Raw genomic sequence first — 20942 nt, forward strand, 5'->3', positions numbered from 1 at the left:
GAGCTGAGAAATGATGATAACAATGACAATGATGATGATGATGGTGGCAGCCAGTGAAACTAGAGATCATGGAGGTGCTCTGTTTGGAAATATATCAAGTGACATAGAGCTAAATGTTGGTGGCAGAAGTGAGAGAACAAGATCGTTCCTGCCAGTCAAACAAAGACTCAAGAATATGATACATAGTCATGCCAATCATGTGACCTTTGATCAGTCTGGCAGGGCAACTGACTCTTGGTAGGCCAAGGCCCAGAAGCTAAAAGAAGAATAAAAGACCTAGTTTATTAATGTGTGGTTCATTTTCTTGTAGGTACTCAATATTCATGAGCTTTTGAAGTTGAGTAACTTCATTACTTTATTATAATACGAAGGAAAGTTTATGTTGATCATTAATCATAGGATTGTTAGTATATTTCCTCCATTGCATCTCTTGTAAAGTTGCTCTTAGGTCATTCACAATAATTTTTATTGTATATTTAGGGAATCTGGATGCAGAACAAAGACTACAAGAAGACCATGGGTTGTCAGCTGGACAATTTGGACCAGCACTGCCTTCTGTTGACAGTGCCGTAGAGTCCTGGGATAGTAGTCCGATGGGACATACACCTCCAGCCACTCAACCGTCAACAGAATTGTACCAGGCTGGTGAGTTTAGTTTTAGTTTATGACCTACTCCAATACTTCTTATTTAGGTTTCAGTTCTTTGATACAAATATATGTCTATTTTTAATTCTGATGCATACATTTCAAGATGAACATATTATACATTATTTAATAGAATTACTAGATTAAGAAGTTTGCCGAGACCCCTTGTTGAGTGTTAACACTTTCAACACTACCATATTTTTACACGGACCCTGGCAGTGAACTGGGTCTTTTTCTTTAAATTTCATACATTATAACACAACAGTGAAACATAGTACATACCTGATTTTTGTATCACATGAACATATCAGCCATCTAAATTGAAAATGTTAATCAGGAAGTATATATTTAAAGTAATGTAATTGTTCTAGTCTTATGAAAAACATTTTAAAAAAATGTATGGAAAAATCTTTTACATTCAAGTTATACCAATAAGTCTACTCAGACAATAAAATTGAATCATTTAATGTGGCTGCTTAAGCCACAAATAAACACAATTAAATTTGAAGTACAAAATTGACCTATTTAGGAATAGTTTGTTTTGGTATCGTAGCCCTGAAAACATTGGGCTATGCATAGTCCAACCTTGCATTCCTTGCACCGCCATCTACTTTCTTTTCCTGGTACAGGTGAATCATCAGCCTGTGTCTCTTCATCTAAATGAAAAAGCAGGCCCAAATTTCTGGAGAGGTGAAGTATTTCTATCATTTGTGTTTGGAGTGAAATAATGCAGTTACAAATTTGCATTCAAAAGTGACATGACAAATAAAAATCTTGCCTGAACTATCACTTGATATGTTATCTGATTCATAAGCAGAGTCTTCATCACTATCATCTATTTCTGAACCCACTTCTCCCGATAAAATATCCAAAATATCACTATCATTGAGCTGGCGTAAGGACATGTTTGTACAGTAACACAGCTGACAGCACGAAATATTTAGTGCGCTCCACACCCAGCACATCAAGTGCTTTTGTAGAGGTCACAGCAAGGAGAAACTACCCCTTTTATCATTTCACTTTGAACTTCCTGATAAATGCTGCATTCTAGTGGCATTCTAAACTACAACCTCCAAGCCAGGGATGGGAACCATATGGAATAAGTGCAACTGCCTATAAACACATGCAAAAATCACACCCGTATGACACACGGGCATCGTCCACAATCAAGAGAGCAGTGCGCCCTTATCCCGTGCGGGCATAGATAGATAGATAATGCCTTGAATGTTAATACTCCCCCATCCTAAGCTGGAAAGCAGAAATGAGCATGTGAGAGGCTAGGAAAAAATGGATATAGAAGAACTGGGATTAAAGGAGAGTCTTGACTATCTGAAAACAGAAGAGTATAAAGATGTGGAGTTTGTCCTTATTCTTCCACTCTTTGTGTTTGTCCTTGTCTATTTTCCTACACTGATCTGTCATTGTGTTTATCCTGATGTGTGCTCCTTTTCATATTTCTGTCTTTCTATGTGACATGATAAATGTCACTTATTTGTTCCTTTCCATTGCTTATACCCAATTATAGAAAATACAATAAGAGCAACCCTTGAAGTGTCTTCATGTATTCAAGTAAAAACACAATAAAGCCATGACATGGCAAAAGTGAAGGATAAACAGAACCAGTCCTCAAGAATCTATTTAAAGCTGAGAAGAAATTTCCGTGAGATATCTGACAATAATAGTGAAGGTGAGGAGCATGGCCAGAGGAAACCATTTCAGATATTTAGGGTCTCTCTCTGTCAGCTGAACCTCACTGTTTGAGCCTATAAAGTCTGTTTTATTTTCTCTTAAAAGATTCATACAGCAAGGACTCTTATATTCGCCAGATTTATAATTAAATACTTGTAGTGATGATTGAGAAATGATCTCATCTTTTTATTGTAGCATGGTTAATTCAGAGTGTTGGTGGTATTTGTTACAGAGAGTGCTACTGTGAAACGCCGACACAAGGTGGGATTGGGAGGAGATAATCAGCTGTCCCACTGGGATGGTTTGTCTCAGAGCTCACATAGTGTGGACAGTGGACAGTCTGGTAAGTCAGTCACTTGTATCATTTCTATCTACTTTCAGATTGAAGTAGAAGTGAAAGAAGATATAACACATGATACATTCTGGGTATATTCCTAGGGGTTGATATATTTTATATGGATGATAAATTTGTGACATTCTTTAAAGCTTATTTGGGATACGAACTCATTTGTCTCAGAGGTCACAGTTACTAGCCTCACTGGCTGGTGTCTCTAAGATGCTCAGCTTTCATGACCCATGCTTATTTAGGGGTGTAGAGTAGTCAATAAACCCATGTAGTCTGAAAATCTGAGTCATTAGGGCCTACTATTTTGTATGATATAGTGATTCAAATTAAATTATGCCTACATATTATTTACAAACATATGTACATTTTTTTAAAAAGGAGACAAATTTAATAGAATCTCAGATCTTGGAACTATAATATATGGCCTGCTATCTGAGGTAATAGCTTCATTTCCCCCATTGTGAAAATGCTTACTTTGGGTTGAGTGGCTCAAATGGTAGAAGCACTAGCTTTCTGAGCCTAAGTTAGCAGGTTTTATCCTGACTCAGTCTGGTGGTATTTGAAGGTACTCAAATAGGACAACCTCATGTCAGTAGATTTACCAGCAAGTAAAAGAGCTGCTGCAGGATAAAATTTTGACACCTTGGTGTCTCCCAAAACAATCCAAGAAAGGTAATTGTCTTTTACCTCCTGTATTCATTAACTTTTTGTCTCTTCCCTTTACCTGTGTTAATCTGGTTTTCTTCTTATCCCACACTTCCCAAATCAAGACTAAAGATCTCTTAATATGACCCCTTAATATGTGTTGAAGTCAGCTCTCATGATAAAGTTGGGAAGTGAAAACAAGCTCAGTGAGAACTGAGAAGAAATGAATGTGAAAGAATTAGGACTGGTAAGAGAACTCATCTGTCTGAAGATGCCAGGGCATGAAGATGTGGAGGTCATTCTTGTCCTTTTGTGTTTTCATGTTTGACCTAACCTCCTCAATTTTTATGGCTCCCTCTTCCATTGCTGACCTATGATTCTGCTTATCCTATTATGAGTTCCTTTGGATGTTTCTACCTTTCTATATAACACTTGATTTGATGCTTGTTTGTTCCTTTCCAATAATAATAATAATAATCATCATCATCATCATCAATGTCCCACTCAAGTCATCCGGGTGTGGTTACCAAACCTCCTCCACTCCTTTCTGTCCTTCCACTTTTCCTGCTCCATTACTTCCGCTGCATCCAATCCAGCTTCTCTAATGCCCTTCCAAATCTGATCCATCCACCTTCTTCTCGGTCTTCCAACTGGCCTCTTTCCCTTAATTTCTCTTTCCAATTCCCTTCTTGCTACCCGTTCCCTTCCCATTCTTTTTACATGTCCGAATCATCTCGGTCTTGCGTTCTGTATATTCTGTACTAATGGTTCTATACTTAGCTCTTCTCTGATTTTAATATTTTGAATTCTATCTCTTCTTGTCTTTTTAACTAATGTTCTTAAAAATTTCATTTCTACTGCTTGGATTTTACTATCTTTTTTCTTATTAGTTACCAGTTTCTAGTCCGTATGTTACAATTGGTATGAAAGTTTATATAATATTAATTTCGTTCTCTTGGGTACTTTATCATCCCATAAAAGCTCTCTGACTTGATGATACAATGTTGTACCTTTACTTAGTCTGTTATTAATTACAAGGTTGATTTCATTACTTCCATTAATAATGCTTCCTGTTCTACATTCTCTAACCGTTCTCCATCTATGTTCACTTGGCTTCTCTTTTTCTCTTTTCCACAGTGCACGACTACAGTTTTCTTTTTACTAATTACCATTCCATACTCATTCAGATTTTCATTCCAAACGTCCAGTGCTCTTTGTACTTCCTTTTCTCCCTTTCCCCAAATCACCACATCATCTGCAAATATCAAAACATTCACGTCATCACTACTAATACTCTGTCCAACAGTTTCTTTCCATCTTCTTTTCTATCGCCGTACCCATGCGGGCCCAGAACATTCTCATATCCTATTCTCTCAGTTCTCACATGAGCATTAGATCTCCCATTATCATAATCCCATCTCCAACAATATGTGTTTCCAGTTCATTGAGGAACTCTTCTTTTTCTTCCATGCTACATCCCGTCTGTGGAGCATACACCTGTACTATCTTCAGTAGTTGCTTGTTTACATGTATGTGCATTATTATAATTCTTTCCAATAATGATATATTTTATTTGCTTGTAATGATCAAATTATACTTATTTCACATTTCTTCTTTTTATGCCTAACTGTCTGGCAGTCTTGAGGTAAGGAATTTTCTTTGATCAGACGATTTTATTAACCTAATAATTTGTAAGTTTAATTTCAAAGATATCTAGAAATATACACTGCCAAACCAAAAAAGTTACTTTTTGTAAGTGATTACAATTTGGTGTCAAAGATGGATTTTTTGCATGATAAACAGTAGTATATACTAGTATATATTGAGAGAGAGAGAGAGAGAGAGAGAGATAGAAGAAAGACATAATTGTTTACAAGAATGGGACCTGTTAACTTTGCAATGGATGAAAGTGAAATTCATTAATTGCTCTCCCTTGACGCCAAATGAATTCATGTCATAAGAGTAAGTTCAGTTATTTGCTGTCTGTATTGTCCTGCTATGGTAGTGGAATTGATCATACACCCAATGATCCTATGCCGAGTGATGGGCCTCAGGATATAAGCCAACCACTGAAGGAGACAACAGCTTTAGGCGGATGAGCTCATTCCAAAGGGTCGTGGTCCCTCAGTGGAAGAAATGCCACTGAAATCCACTGGACAGCGTCTGCACTCCATGTTAGGAGCGGTTGCAACAAGCGTCTGTTTTCTATGTTAAGAACACTATATTCACACAGGGGAAGGCAATGGAAAACCACTGCAGTATAATGATTCTCAGGAAGTTACTATGAAGAGAGTACACAGAAACATTCTAGTCCCGGGCAGCCCTGAAGTATGCAAGGGGTGCTAAGAACCCCTCCCGTTACAAGAAGTCTAGATTTTTGCACTGCCACTTTGAATGGTAGAAGCCTGTATGCAGCAGGAAGGTTTGATAACCTGACACAAGAAGCCAGACGAATGCAAATTCACATACCAGGAATAAATGAAATACGATGGCCAGATTTGGGAATTTGTCATCATGAACTGGAAACACTTTACTATTCTGGCAGTGACCCACAAAATTGTAACCCTTGGAGTCAAGTTGGAATTCCTGCATCATCTGAATACAGAGAATATGTCAAGAACTTGATACCTATTTCAAAATTGATGATGTAACTTATTCAAAGTCAGCCCATTAACATTATACAAGTAGATGCTCCTACGGCAGACAAAGCTTATGATGATGAAGTCGACAGATTCTAGGATTCTATGAAGTGCTGAGCAATGTATACAGTGGACTCAACAGCAATGACATCACGATAATTTTGGATGATTTTAATGCCAAAATTGGACAAGAATGAAGATTTAACTTGATAGGCAACTATGGTCTAGGTGCAACTAATAACAGGGAAGATAAGCTATTTAATTTTTGTCAAGAAAATGAACTGGCAGTCACTAACACTTGCTTATACACATGGATTTCACCTTTGGAAGCACACTTCAATAAACAAGTAAGAAATCAAATTGATTACATTCTAATTAAGAAGCAAATTAGGAACATGATTAAACAAGTGACAACATATTGCAAGAAATCAGCTTCATTTCCCGTATCAAATCTTATTTATATTGAATCAATAACAGTAAATTTCCATCTTTTTGATACTTATATTTGCTTTAAACATGTCTCAGTGATCAGTTGCCGAAGGTGACCAGAATCTTCAGGCTCCTGTATATACACTACCTGCTTTAAGTGACCCCAAAGGACGCAGTCAAGTGACGTTAGATTGAGTGATCTGGCAGGCCAGTGCACAGGTCCCCCACTTCCTATCCATTTATTTGGATATGAAGCATGAAGATGGTTCTGGACAACTACTGATCTGTGAGGGGGGGCGCCCGTCCTTTTGAAACTACTGTCGTAATTTCTCATGCAGTGGTACGTTCTCCAGCAACTGTGGAAGTTCATTTTGAAGAAAATGAATGTAGCGTGCTCCTGTTCGATGTCCGTCAAAGAAATATGGTCTGATGAGATAGTCTCCCAAGATCACACACCAGACATCTACTCTTCACTGCACTTGAAATGGGCCCTGTCTTACTCAATGAGGATTGATTCTCTGCACTCCAATAGTGCATATTGTGCCGATTCACGATGCCATTGTTGTGATTTCTTGATCCATTTGAAAAAAGGACTCTTGAATAAAAGGCTGCATTATTGGTCACACTGTGTAATGCCCATTGACAAAATGTTACTCTAGCATCTAAATCACTTCCGTGGGGCTGCTGGTGTAACTGCAGATGGTATGAGTGAAATGTATTGTTATGCAGTATACGCATGATGTTGGTCTGTTGTGCAAGTGTCTGTATACTAATTTGAGGGTTATTGTGGACAGTATCCAAAACAGCCTCTTCATTTGGACCAGAGCATCTCAGGAGCATCTCTAATGGAAGATACCCTTCCAAGTGTTCCAGTTGTTCACAATATTCGTTCAAGGTTTTGGAACGTATTGGTAATCAGTAGTCTGCTGTCAGGAAAATGCTCGTGATAGAGGCGTTGCGACTGGACTGCGTTCTGCCTTGTTTCTCCATAAATGATCAACATATCAACGTACTTGTCACTGGAATACATTGTGAGTGAATGAATACATACTGTAATGTGACCTGTTAAGTGTGCATAAACATTGTGTGTCCATTAAAATGGGGCACGATCTGTCTGTTAGAAAAAGAATATGCATAAGGTTAGAATCGAACGACTACATTACCAGTATTCAAGCACCTTGCATCGTGGGCTTTTAACCGACTCAACCACAAAGACAACATACACGATGTTCGCTAAAGGATTACTAGTTAAGTATGGCCATTCCACATCGGAAGTTACTGTAATATCCATGTCAAAATCTTCAAGAATACTTTTCAGCGTTCATTTAACATGTTACCATTATAGAGCACGTGGCATACGTATTCATTCGACCGTACTTTCTCCATAAAGAAGCCACAATTCAGTACATCGTGAGGAAATGTGTAAGTGCTGTGATGTGACCTGGAAGGTGTGGATTATTATTTGTGTGCATTGGACTCTGGAGGTGGTGGATTCAAATCCCATCCTGGCCATCCTGTGGTTTTCCTCGGTTTCCCATTTTACCCATCAGGCAAATGTTGTGATGGTACCTTAATAAAGGACCAAGGCCAATTTCCTTCCCATTCCTTACCCCCACCCATCCTTAGGGGAAAGCCGCCAAATCAGAGCGCACCTCTTAAAACCTTTTCTTTCTTTCTTAATATGTGTACCCTCTAGGTTTGGTTTTTCCCTCTGATTCAATGAGGGATCCCACCTCAATTGCCTCAAGGGCAGTGTCCTGGAACGTGAGACTTTAGATCGGAGATATGAAACTGGGGAGGAGGACCAGTACCTCGCCCAGTTGGCCACACCTGCTGTGCTGAACAAGGGTCTTGTTGGGGGATGGGAAGATTGGAAGGGATGGACAAGGTAGTGGAAGAGGAAAGGACATGTCCTTGGCCTTAAGCTAGGTGCCATCCTGGCATTTGCCCGGAGGAGAAGTGGGAAACCACAGAACACTACTTCAAGGATGGCTGAGGAGGGAATCGAACCCACCTCTACTCAGTTGGCCTCCTGAGCCCAAGTGGACCCCGTTCCAGCCCTCTTATCACTTTTCAAATTTCGTGGCAAATTTTGAAACTGGGCCTCCAGGGGTGGCAGCTAATCACACTAAACACTACACCACAGAGATGGAAACCCCTTAAAACCAATAGCAAATAAATTTTGATTGTTGTATCCCTGCTAAAATGGAACACCTTTATCATTAAAAAAATTTTCCTCATGCTGGATTTGAACCGCTATGCTGCTGATACACACCTTGTGATCCACTCCTTGACAGATTCAGCCACGAAGTCAACATATACAATGCTTGCTAGAGGTTTAGTACTTTAAATATGCCCGTTCCACCTCGAAAGTTAATATCCCTGTCAAAGTCTTCAATGATGGTTTACAGTGTTCAGTTAACTTCTTTACATTATAGAACACGTGGCATAAGCTATTAATTTGGTCGTATTACCGGTACTTGTGTTATTTCAAGGTGCAATAAATCACATGTTTGCAGAATGGTCCTTAGTACTTGGCGTGGCTATTGAATCACCATGATTGGGGTTCGTCATTAAGTTCAGGCATTGAAAAATTAGAAGAAAACAATTTCTATTCATGTGAGAAGAAAAGCACTTCATTTTTGAGCAACACTGTTTGTTTTCCAGTAATCCTGAAGGTAAAGCATTTGTATTATGCCCATGTGAAATAAAAGACCTAAAAATGTTTTCATTACACTGATGGTGATATCTTTCCATTTAGATGCTGTGGATTGTTTCCCAACACTCAACAGAAATACTGTCTCTGCATGAGCATTTGTCTCTCTTACTATTGGGTTATAGAATTCATCACATGCAAGAAAGAACAAAAATATTCATTGGCTTGTTCTGTGACAGTACACCTTTCTTTCCAGGCACACCAGAGAAGCTGATTCGTTTTAGTGTCAGGGCTCCAAATGACTAACCTATATTTGAATGTGATGCATTTATAACTGATACTGGAGGAATAACCGGGCATGCTTCCAACTTCAGAATACGCTGTTCCTTTCACTATCACTACTGAAATCTTTCTCAAAACTACCTGACAATGCTCCTATTACACTGAGGATATCATCTTCATTGTAGTTTTTTACCCATCTATGCCAGTGGCCATACCATGCTGAATACACTGGTTCTCGCCCGATCACTGCAGTTAAGCAACATTGGGCATGGTCAGGGTGACTACTTGGGAACACCATGTGCCGTTGGCCCAATTCCCATTTGTCCAGCTCCATGGCTAAATGGTTAGCGTGCTGGCCTTTGGTCATGGTGGTCCTGGGTTCGATTCCCGGCAGGGTCGGGAATTTTAACCATCATTGGTTAATTTCGCTGGCACGGGGGCTGGGTGTATGTGTCGTCTTCATCATCATTTCATCTTCATCATGAGGCGCAGGTCACCTACAGGAGTCAAATCAAAAGACCTGCTCATGGTGAGCCGAACATGTCCTCGGACACTCCCGGCACTACAAACCATACGCCATTTCATTTCGTTTACCCATCTATGCAAGGTCACATGAAATTTGAAGGGCCAGTGGAATTATCATTACCACTTTCATCCATTATTACATCAAGTTTGAACATGAACAAGTAACTTGAACCTCAATCAGAGTGCTGTTACAGCAGAACAAAGCCAAATCTCAGTACCGACCTGTAAAGTCAGGCAAATCCAGCACATGTGCATCAATGGCACGTAGCACTCGAACCAGCATGACACACGTGCACATCAGCAGCCAACATGTTAAACTGCTTGAGACAGATAAAAAAAATATATGTGATCATTCTTATATTAATGTTTATTGTACTCTATTTCCTTTTGTCTTCATTCTATTTTTCTAATCGTTAAAATGCTTCTTTGACAGGCATTTTCTCAGAGGAAGATAAATTACCATGGGATAAGAATGAAGAAGCTGACCTTGATTCAGCTGAGACAGAGGCTAGGAAACAGTCGCAGACCATTTCTCATGGTCAGTCAGTAGAAGTATGCAGTTGTTTCATTGTCTGTTTAACATAGTTACTTTGTCTTTAGTGTAGTTATAACCTATATTATCCAAACCAAATCCCATGGTACTATAGCCATGATTGGCCTTTGCTTATTAAGAGACTGCTACTCAGTCCTAAGGTGATGCATGGTCAGCATGACAAATCCTCTCACCCATTATTCTTTAATTTCTAAACCAAAACCTACAATTTTTTTTTTTTAATGATGGAAAGTTTAAACAGTTTAAATTTATGTTAACCCTTCTTGGCTAAACTAATTTTACAAGCTAAATTTAAAAATAAACATGTTTTTATTGCACATTTATAAATAATCATTTTCTACTTTGAATTACCATAACTTAACTGTAATTATATAATGTTTTTAACATATTCCTTTTTTTCCCCTTAAGAGTGTTAATTTGATTCTGTCTTCCATTTGCTGTGGTAAATTTCCAACTTAACAATATATTTTGAGAAATATTTCAGAGTTCAGTGGTTATTGAGTTTTAGATGTGATCATGACTTGTCTGTTTTCTTCCTTTTTTTCAAGTTCAGTGGTTGTACAGTATATTACTTGCTATTTGTCAACAGACCAGGAAGTTTTGCAACCTGGTACGGACTCTGAGCTATGCTACAGCCCACCAGCATCTCCACTTCCTTTACCTCACTACCTGCGCTGTAATGGGAGTCTACAACGTCGACCCTCGCACACTGACAATAAGCATTCCAATAACAACTTCTATGACGATGGGTGTGGCTCCTTCATGAATTTAGCATCGCCTAGCAGCAGTAACCCATCAGAACTATACCAGGTATTATAACACTCAATAGTTTGGGACAAGATAGAAGTTAGCTTCCGTTCCTCTTCTCAAATTCTCAAATCCTACAAACATGAATTGGTGATACCTACAACTTGCACATAATGTATTTGACGACGACGACGACGATGATACAGGTTATTGAGTGAAGCTCAACTTGTAGGATTCCAGCAAGGAATTTTAGATTCAGGAGGTCAAATGGCCAGTATTGCTATTGACCTATCCAAGGCTTTTGATAAGGTAGATCAGGAGAGACTGCCGATGAAAATGAGGGTGATGATAGCAGAATGATGTTCTTTATTTTATTTTTTTATTTTTTTTTTTGCTAGGGGCTTTACGTCGCACCGACACAGATAGGTCTTATGGCGACGATGGGATAGGAAAGGTCTGGGAGTTGGAAGGAAGCGGCCGTGGCCTTAATTAAGGTACAGCCCCAGCATTTGCCTGGTGTGAAAATGGGAAACCACGGAAAACCATCTTCAGGGCTGCCGATAGTGGGATCCGAACCTGATTGATGTTCTAGAACTAAGCATTGTTAGGTATTCATGTGGTAACACAGACAATTTCTTATGAAGTGAGATTAGGATTGATTTTTTTTTTTTTTTTTTTCGTACTGAGCAAGTGGCTGCCCAGTTTGGGTCACGTAGGTATCAGCTTGCATTTGGGAGATAGTGAGTTTGAACCCCACTGTCAGCAGCCCTGAAGATTCTTTTCCGTGGTTTGTCATTTAAACCAGGCAAATGCTGGCACTGTACCTTAGTTACGGCAACAGTCTCTTCTTCCTGCTCCTAGCCCTTTCCTGTCCAATGTCACCATAAGATCTGTGTCTGTGCAATATAAAGCAAGTTGCAAAAAATTGTATTTTTTGGCTGAGAGATATTGTTTGCTAAGATCTATGAGCTTCCATTTTACTTTTCCCCTTATCTTGGCATGGTTTTCTTGATTAACTGAAAAAACTAATTGTACAAATTTTTGCTTTTACAGAAGGAGAATCAGTTCGTTTCTGGATTTAATGTGGAATATAGAAGTGGAGGTTTTGTTTCAATTGTTTTGGCAGAGTACACACGAATTTTATACATAAAGTTATTTTTTTAGGGGAAGGTATTCTGACAGTATTTCTTTTTAAGTTGACTTTGTTAGCTTTTATTATTGTTTTTGATTTGAATTGAACAATTAACACTTTCAGCACTACCATATTTTAACATGGACCCTGGCACTGAACTGGGTTTTTTTCTGAAATGTAATACATTATTACACAACAGTGAAACATAGTACATACCTGATTTTTGTATCATATGAAGGTTTCGGCCATCCAAAATGAAGATGTTGATCAGGAAGTACATATCTAATGTATTTTAATTAATTATGAAAAACATTAAAAAATGTACCGGTATGAGGAAAACTTTTACATTCAAGTTTTACCAAAAAAATGTACGAGAAAAAATGTTTACATACAAGTTTTACCAATAAGCCTGCTCAAACAATGAAAATGAATCATTTAATGTGTCTACTTAAGCCACAAATGAACACAAGTACATTTGAAATACAAAATATACCTATTCAGGAATAATTTGTTTTGGTATAGTAGCTCTGAAAACATTGGGCTATGCGGAGTCCAATCTGGCACTCATTGCACCACCATATACAGTACTTTCTTTTTGCAGTACAGGTGAATATCAGCCTGCGTCTCTTCATCTAAACGAAAAAATAAGCCAAAATTTCAGGAGAGGTGAAGTATTTCTATTGTTTGTATTTGGAGTAAAATAATGTGGCTAAAAAAACCTTGCACTCGAAAGTGACGTAAGAAATAAAAATCTTGCCCAAACTGTTGCTTGATATGTTATCTAGTTCATAAGCAGATTATTCATTACTGTTATCTATTTCTGAACCCGCTTCTCCCGATGAAATATCCAAGATACCTCTATCATTGAGCCAGCGTGAGGACATGTTTGTACAGTAAAACAGCTGACAGCGTGACATATTTGGTGTGCTCAGCACCCAGCACATTGAGTGCTTCGGTAGAGGTCACTGCAAGGAGAAACTACCCTTTTTATCATTTAGATTTGAACTTCCCGTGAACACTAGATAAACTACTACCTCCAAACAAGGGACAGGAATCATATGGGATATGTGCAGCTGCCTATCAACACGCCTAAAAATCGTGCCCGTATGGTATACGGGTGCCCTCCACAACCAGAAAAGCAGTACACCCGTATCCCGTACGGGCATAGTTTTGAAAGTACGAAGCGTGTTTTTTAAGTAAAGTCCGTTTTGTTGTAGACACTAGTAGTTCACGCACATATCACAACGAGCATGTGCGTCGTGTACCAGCATGCCTCGGGAACAACTGTGCTCAGTTTCAACTCTGTAGCTAACCTGTACGGTTCTGTTCTGTGCTTTCAAAATGTTTAAGACCATCAACTCGCCTGCTGCATGTGAGGTACGGTCAGTGATATGGTTTTTGTCAGCAAGGAACCTGTCTGCTGCAGAAATTCATCGACAGATTTGCGAACTGTACGGTGATACTGTTATGAGTGAAAGCAAAGTGCGTAAGTGGGTACGACAATTCAAAGATGGCTGTGACAACGTCCATGATGAGGACCGCTCCGGTCGCCCTTTTTGATTACAGACGATTTGGTGGCTTCAGTTGAAGCGAAGATTCGTGAGAACAGGCGCTTCACAATAACAGGTCTCTCAAACAAATTTCCTGACGTGTCGAGATCAGTGCTTTACAACATTGTTTCTGAATATCTAAAGTTTAGAAAACTGTGCTCCCGTTGGGTCCTGAAACTCCTAACAGAGGACCACAAAAACCAAAGATTTGAGTGTACGATGAAGTTCTTGACTCGTTATGACGAAGAAGGTGACGGCTTCTTGAGTCAGATCGTAACTGAAGACGAAACATAGGTTTCGCATATCACTCCCGAGTCGAAGCAACAGAGCATGGAATGGAGACACACACACTCGCCTGTAAAGGTGAAGGCCAAACAGACTCTGTCCCAGCGCAAAATCATGGCGTCGGTTTTTGGGATAAACATGGTGTTTTGTTGGTCGACTTCATGCAACGAGGAACCACTATCAATGCAGAAGCATACTGCCAAACCCTGAGAAAGCTACGCAGAGCAATTCAAAACAAAAGATGCAGCATGCTGACAAAGGGAATTATTCTTCTCCATGACAATGCAAGACCTCACACTGCAGGTCAGACCCGCAATTTATTGGACAGTTTTGGCTGGGAAGTTTTAGATCACCCACCCTACAGTCCTGATCTTGCACCGAGCGATTACCACCTGTTCCTCCACCTCAAACATCACTTCAGTGGCAACCATTACAATGATGACAACGGCGTGAAAACGGCAGTGAACTCTTGGTTATCGGAGCAGGTGGCAAGTTTCTATGAGGAGGGTATTTTAAATTTGGTTACGAGTTATGATAAGTGTTTGAACAAACTTGGCAACTATGTTGAAAAACTTCAAGTAGCAGACCCTGCAGATGATGAATGTGACTTACCGATAGAAATTTTGATGGGTGGTGATCAGGGGGAAGGTAGTTGAAGACAGTCAGCTGATATGCCTCTCAGACACGCAGGTACTCATACCTTCAAAGTTGGGCAGGGTACTTAACCGGAAACAAGTCTGGCACATTGGTCAATCATGTTTCTGTAAATCACATCCACGACATTGATAAACTGATCTCCCTGGACAAAGATACATGGTAATTTTGGGACTTGGAGACTCTTGGGATTTGAGATCATCAGGAATGAGCATCAACAATTAAGGACCCTGCAATAATGAAGGAATTTCAAGATACATTTTGGATGGAAAATAGTCAAAGAGTAGTGCATCTATCCAGAAAGGAAGGTGTAGTCTTCCACTCAAACCACACCAATTCATAAAACTGCCTCAGTTCCTTGCAGTGGAAGTTTGAGGGCAATCTCGAATTTCAAGAAATGTAGAGTAATCGATTAATGATGTATTTTACCTGCCTCATCAAACAGTCAAGAAGTAAAGACATGATGTCCATGAACCTACTACGCTGCCGTAGCAGGGAGAGGTGATACTCCCACGTGGCGCGTCCCAGGTGGCGGATGGAGGGTTCCTAACCGGCTTGCCAGCGGACTTGAGGAAAATAAAATACCTCTCACGGAGCAAACATACAGCCCCCTGTGGGTGGGGGACGCAGATGAAGAAGACACCCACGGTATCCCCTGCCTGTCGTAAATAGGTGACTAAAAGGGACAACCAAGGGATGATTATATTAGAACCATGAAACTCCTTGTGGTTAGTACCAGCACGCGGGGAACACCATGAGTCGCTTTTCCTTGTGTGTAGTACCACTACGTTAGGTACCAAATAGGTTTGTGATTAGTAGCAAATGAGAGCGCGGCACCTTTTACAGTACCTGTGATTAGTAGCACTATATAAGTGACACTATGGGATGACGGAACCCATGGTTCTGCTTGCCTATGATTACTACCCACTATATGACGAACACCACAGGATAGTACGAGTCCCTGTGGTTAGTATACTTAGGTGATGAACACCATAGGTTTGCGTTGCCTGTCTGCGGCACCACAATGTGCTAAACACAGTAGGTCTGTAATACATGTGCAAATTTCATTACTTGCGAGTAGTACCATAATGTGTGGAATACCGCGAGTCTATGCTACTCTTGATTAGTACTGCAACATGACAAATACCATGGTTCTTGTTTTCTAGCTATAAGTACCATTATGAGGGGCTGATGACTTGGATTTTGGACTCCTTTCGACTACAAGCATCATCGATTCAGTATCGTGCTATAGAAGCAGTCCCTTGGTCAGTAATACTATTGTTTTATGCTAGCTTCTGTGCATGTGAGGCACTGTGGGTCGGTTCCACTGATCGTTTTAAATTTTGAATTTGTTATTTCATTTCATCTCATTTCGTACCATTAGGGGCCAATGACGTAGATGTTAGGCCCCTTTAAACATCAATCAACCGACCGACCGATCAATCAATCAATCAATCAATCAATCAATCAATCAATCAATCAATCAATCAATCAATCAATCAATCAATCATGTACTCAAATGGAGAATCGTCTTTGACACTTCATCCCATCAGAAGAATTCACCATTCCTTAATGATGTGCTGGAACCAGGACCTAACCTATTACCTGAAATATTATCAATACTACTTCACTTTTGGATGAACCAGCAAGCATTAATCACTGATGGGACTCAAGCATTCTTGCAACTCCATCTAGAATAGAGGGACAGGGACCTAATGAGATTTTTCTGGTTCCGTGTAGAAGAGAATAACAGTGGACACTTATGAACCATAAAGGACATCATGACTATGAAATGACAAGCTTACTTAAACAGATAAGTGTACTGCTGGTGAAGTGGGTGACTAACTGTGAACCACTGAAGAATATCTGGAGCGCTGAAGGTATTGAGATCAAGCAGATCACCAGTGTCTTTGGTGTTATCTGGAACACAGAAATAGACGAACTGCTGTTCGATCACAGAGATATCTTGGACATTGAGAACCCTTCCACCAAATGACAGATAATCTGAAAAGTTGCAAGATTTCGTGACCCTCTTGGCAAGTTGTCACCCATGTCAATTGTAGGAAAAAAGATCTTTCAAGACACATGATGCAGGGACATCCATTGGGATGAGATTTCAGTTAGACATGATACAGATCCCCAGATGGGTAGGATTCTTCAGCGGGACTCTAGAGACATCACAAGTCCACGTATTCAGCAATGCATCAGAAAGAGATTGTGGAGCTATCCTGTATGTTAGAACCACGGATGAATCCAATATTTCAGTTAAACTTGCTTGCAGCAAAGGTAGGCTTGCCCTTACCAAGAAGGTACTCTCCCACGACTTGAATTGCTGGCCGCCTTCTCATGTATTCTTGCTATTTTACAGGACATGATATCATGAGAGCAATGCTATGGAATGACTCAATGGTAACTCTGGCTTGGATACATAGAAATCCTAATCGTGTGACAAAAATTCAAAAGAACTCTACTCCAGTTCAATGGTGATGTCCTGGTATGGAGAAGCTAGCAGACCTCTCATCACGTGGACTGCTCACTACAGAACTACAGTCTGCTGAATTGTGGTGGCATGAACCTGTTTGGCTTCATGACCATCCAGACATCTGGCCTCATAGTACTGCCTCCAGTGTCTTACTTCCATAAGCTCGACAGGCACCCCAGTAGGTCTCTTGACTGTCAACACCCGGGAATCTTCCATTGATGCAGTGAAGTTCAGTTCATACTAGAAAATTCTGCACATAATGGCATGGATTTTGCACTTCATAAATAATGTAAGATATGGTGAAAAACTCACCAGTGGTCCTATAGCACATGAACTGGAAGCAGTACGTCTGCATAGCTCAGAGGGATAGCTTCCCTGCAGTATATGATGCCCTCAAGAAGAAAACTGACATCGAAGATGGCCTAATACAACCACTTCCTGCAAGATGACCTTATATGGCTAGGGGGTCCCCTTCACTTTGCAGAGCTGACGCTCCAAGAGAAGCACCCACTCCTTCTTGATGGCAACCATCTTTTTATGAAGTTACTTCTACAGCAGACGCACATCTGGCTACACCACTTAGGAGTGAGAATTATCCTATCCAAACAACGTGCAGAGATTTGGATTCTAAATGCATGGTAAGCTATCAAGAAAATCCTCCACAGGTGTCTGCCATGCAAGATAGCAAAGAATCATTGTGGAGATGGAAGAAGGAGTACCTTCTAGAATTAAAAAGCTACTATGAGGTCCAGCGTGCTAAGAAACGACCAATAGAGTGCAGGGTGGGAGACATAGTTTTACTGCAAGAAGATAGACGACTGAGGCACGTGGCAGAGGGCATTAATAACAGAGACTAGACCAGGGAGAGATGGGAAGGTGCAGGCACTCTTCCTCCGGAAGGCAGATGCAACTATTATCAGTCGACCTGCTCAATTAGGGAGATCGGCCAGGGTAGGGAGGATATGGAGAACTTATGAAGATAGTGTTTATTTATGTTTTCTCTTTTCAGTGAGTTCTGTATATGTTTTCTCTTTCCTCTTTGCAGTGAGTTCAGTGTAAATGATTAGCTTCCGCACTCTTGCCACATGTTTTGGAACGAAAGATTGTGCCGTTTTTCATAACGATCAAACCAGCCATTAAAAGCATGGAAATCAACCAAACCCAGCTTAAGTGCGACTTCTCAAGCTTTTTGTTCCTGTCAGTTGCAGCATTCTCGCTCCTTTTTCCCATGAGCCATTTCATTAAAATGTTTTCAAGTTCCTCGTATGGCGAAGAACGAATATTCTTCCGTATTTTTGCCCCAGAACCACACTCCTCTTCCGCGGTCAGAATTGCTTCCTTCTGCTTCATGATGCCAAACAGCGTAGAGGGTGCCAAGTCAAATTTTTTCCCCATCTGTGACAAAGGTACTTGGCTATCCCTTTCAACATCACTAATGATGTCAATCTTTTGTTGAAGAGTCAGCTTCTTATGTTGAGCAGCCATAATGAACGTAGTCAGCCGTAACTTGCAGTACAACACTTATCACTAGAGCCCGGATTTCCATGCACTATGAAATCTCAAAAAATGCATGCATTCATGCACTATCATATGGCAAAACATGCACAATAAACTGGAAAATATGCACTATCAAAATTTAGTTCCTTTTGAAACATTGTACAACTACTATAATTTTTCCAAATTGTCTTGATTTAAGCTCATTCATTTATCTGTCAGCATATTCTTAAACACAGAAAATAATCTTTCTACATCACAAGAAGTGGCAGGTGCATACATAAATGAAAACATTTGGGACAAAGTGAGGTCAAATTGTACATTTTTTGCATTTTCACCACTGCGTCTTATATAATTTTGAAGAACTGAAAATCAGGATTTGAACAGATCACTTTGTTCCCCTTTTCTCTAGCTGCCACAGCTAGTTCTCCTTGTGATAATTGCAGACACTTTTGAATGTCCTCAATAACTGGTAACGATTGACTGCTGCGAAAACAAAGACCTGTGATGAGTGAGAGTTTCAGGTAGTTCAAGGATAACAACTGAAGGTTTAGTGAAAAACCAAGGTTCGAAAGCTGCTATCACAGAAGTGTGATACGAGTTTCGTTTTGTTGAACAAATAAGCCATCAGTGAGTAATGCACAACTTAAGGTTCAATTTATAGCAATGTATAACTGGGACACCTTATTCCTAAGAATTGCAGAGATCGACGTGGGGACTTCCGGCTTACGTCAATGTTTACTCAAGCAGCAGATAAAAAAGTGCTTGGTTAATTGGTTTATAGAATCTCTACCTTATGGACTAACTTTGGTTGTCGGAGAGGATGACAGGAATACATTCTCTCCATCTCTCAGTAATAGACATACTGTATAATGTGAAAAACTGGTCCCAAATTCTGCACACAAACATTCATAAAAGGCACTATCATGCAAGTTAACATTATATATGTGCAAAAGTCATAAGAAAAGTCATATTATGCAATATTAAATGTCCAAATATTTGCTATTGAATCAAAATATTCATTTATAGGAAGGGGAGTTAGGGAGTGGAATAACTTACCAAGGGAGATGTCCAAATATTTGCTATTAAATCAAAATATTCATTTATAGGAAGGGGAGTTAGGGAGTGGAATAACTTACCAAGGGAGACGTTCAATAAATTTCCAATTTCTTTGAAATCATTTAGGAAAAGGCTAGGAAAGCAACAGATAGGGAATCTGCCACCTGGGCGACTGCCCTAAATGCAGATCAGTATTGATTGATTGATTGACTGATCGAAAAATCTTCAAAATATGCATTATGCATGAATTTTTCCTAAAAAGGCCAAAACCTGCAAACATGCAGGGAAAAAGAATGGTTATTTGGAATTGTTAAACCATAAAAATATTTGCAAAGTTTGAAAAGTGTAACTAGCTTATTTAAAAATATGCATTTTCATGGATATCCAGGCTCTATTTATCACAGACACAAATGTAACTCATAGCACAACTTGCAACATAGGAACAAAAACAGTGAATGAAGCTGCAGATATTCTTCAGTCTGCACGTTCCACATGATTCCTAAGCAGCGATTGGTGCTGCAAGACAGAAATGTCTAGCCGGTGTAACAGCACTGTGGCTATAGATTAAGGCAGCTGACTTTACTGGAGACATATCTATTTAACTATCATTAGTGAAGATTCTCCTTTTTCAGATAATGACTGGACATAGAATATTTAATTTCATTATGGGATTATTCATACATTTTTAAATTTATTACTATTGTTATTATTATTGAATGCTATTATTGTGGATACTGAAAAATATGATGGTCGAAATATTGCAGGATTGATGTAGGATATGAAATTAATAATTTTTACGGATATTTTAAGGTTAACTAGCGATCTACCCCGACTAAAACTGTCCTAACTCCCGAACCATTCATGCAAATTATCTTAATTGTTAATGAGTCCTAGAGGAGGTTAGACACTTCATTTGGATGTAAAATTTGGGGAATTTATTTATTTATTTATTTATTTATTTATTTATTTATTTATTTATTTATTTATTTATTTATTTATTTATTCATTCATTTATTTAATTTATTTGTTTGTTTGTTTGTTTGTTTGTTTGTTTGTCTGTCTGTCTCTGTTTGTTTGTTTGTTTGTTTGTTTGTTTGTTTGTTTGTTTGTTTGTTTGTTTGTTTGTTTGT

The 20942-nt window shown here is 39.3% G+C and overlaps 1 protein-coding gene across 8 annotated transcripts in view; it reads left to right on the forward strand.

The window, feature by feature from the left end:
• Grip (Glutamate receptor interacting protein) overlaps nt 1–20942 on the forward strand; it is a 475280-nt gene that overhangs the window by 391785 nt on the left and 62553 nt on the right. For 6 of the 8 annotated variants that reach the window (XM_067137509.2, XM_068225440.1, XM_067137513.2 and 3 more), the window contains 4 exons: nt 481–645; nt 2567–2677; nt 10290–10394; nt 10999–11219. In XM_067137509.2, the coding sequence (XP_066993610.2) occupies nt 481–645; nt 2567–2677; nt 10290–10394; nt 10999–11219 (602 nt within the window). Of the gene's footprint in view, nt 1–480; nt 646–2566; nt 2678–10289; nt 10409–10998; nt 11220–20942 lie in introns of all 8 variants that reach the window. The other 2 variants (XM_067137516.2, XM_067137515.2) reach the window with 2 other exon arrangements.

The sequence above is a fragment of the Anabrus simplex genome, chromosome 1 (genome assembly GCF_040414725.1).
Source record: "Anabrus simplex isolate iqAnaSimp1 chromosome 1, ASM4041472v1, whole genome shotgun sequence".
Classification (NCBI taxonomy): domain Eukaryota; kingdom Metazoa; phylum Arthropoda; class Insecta; order Orthoptera; family Tettigoniidae; genus Anabrus; species Anabrus simplex.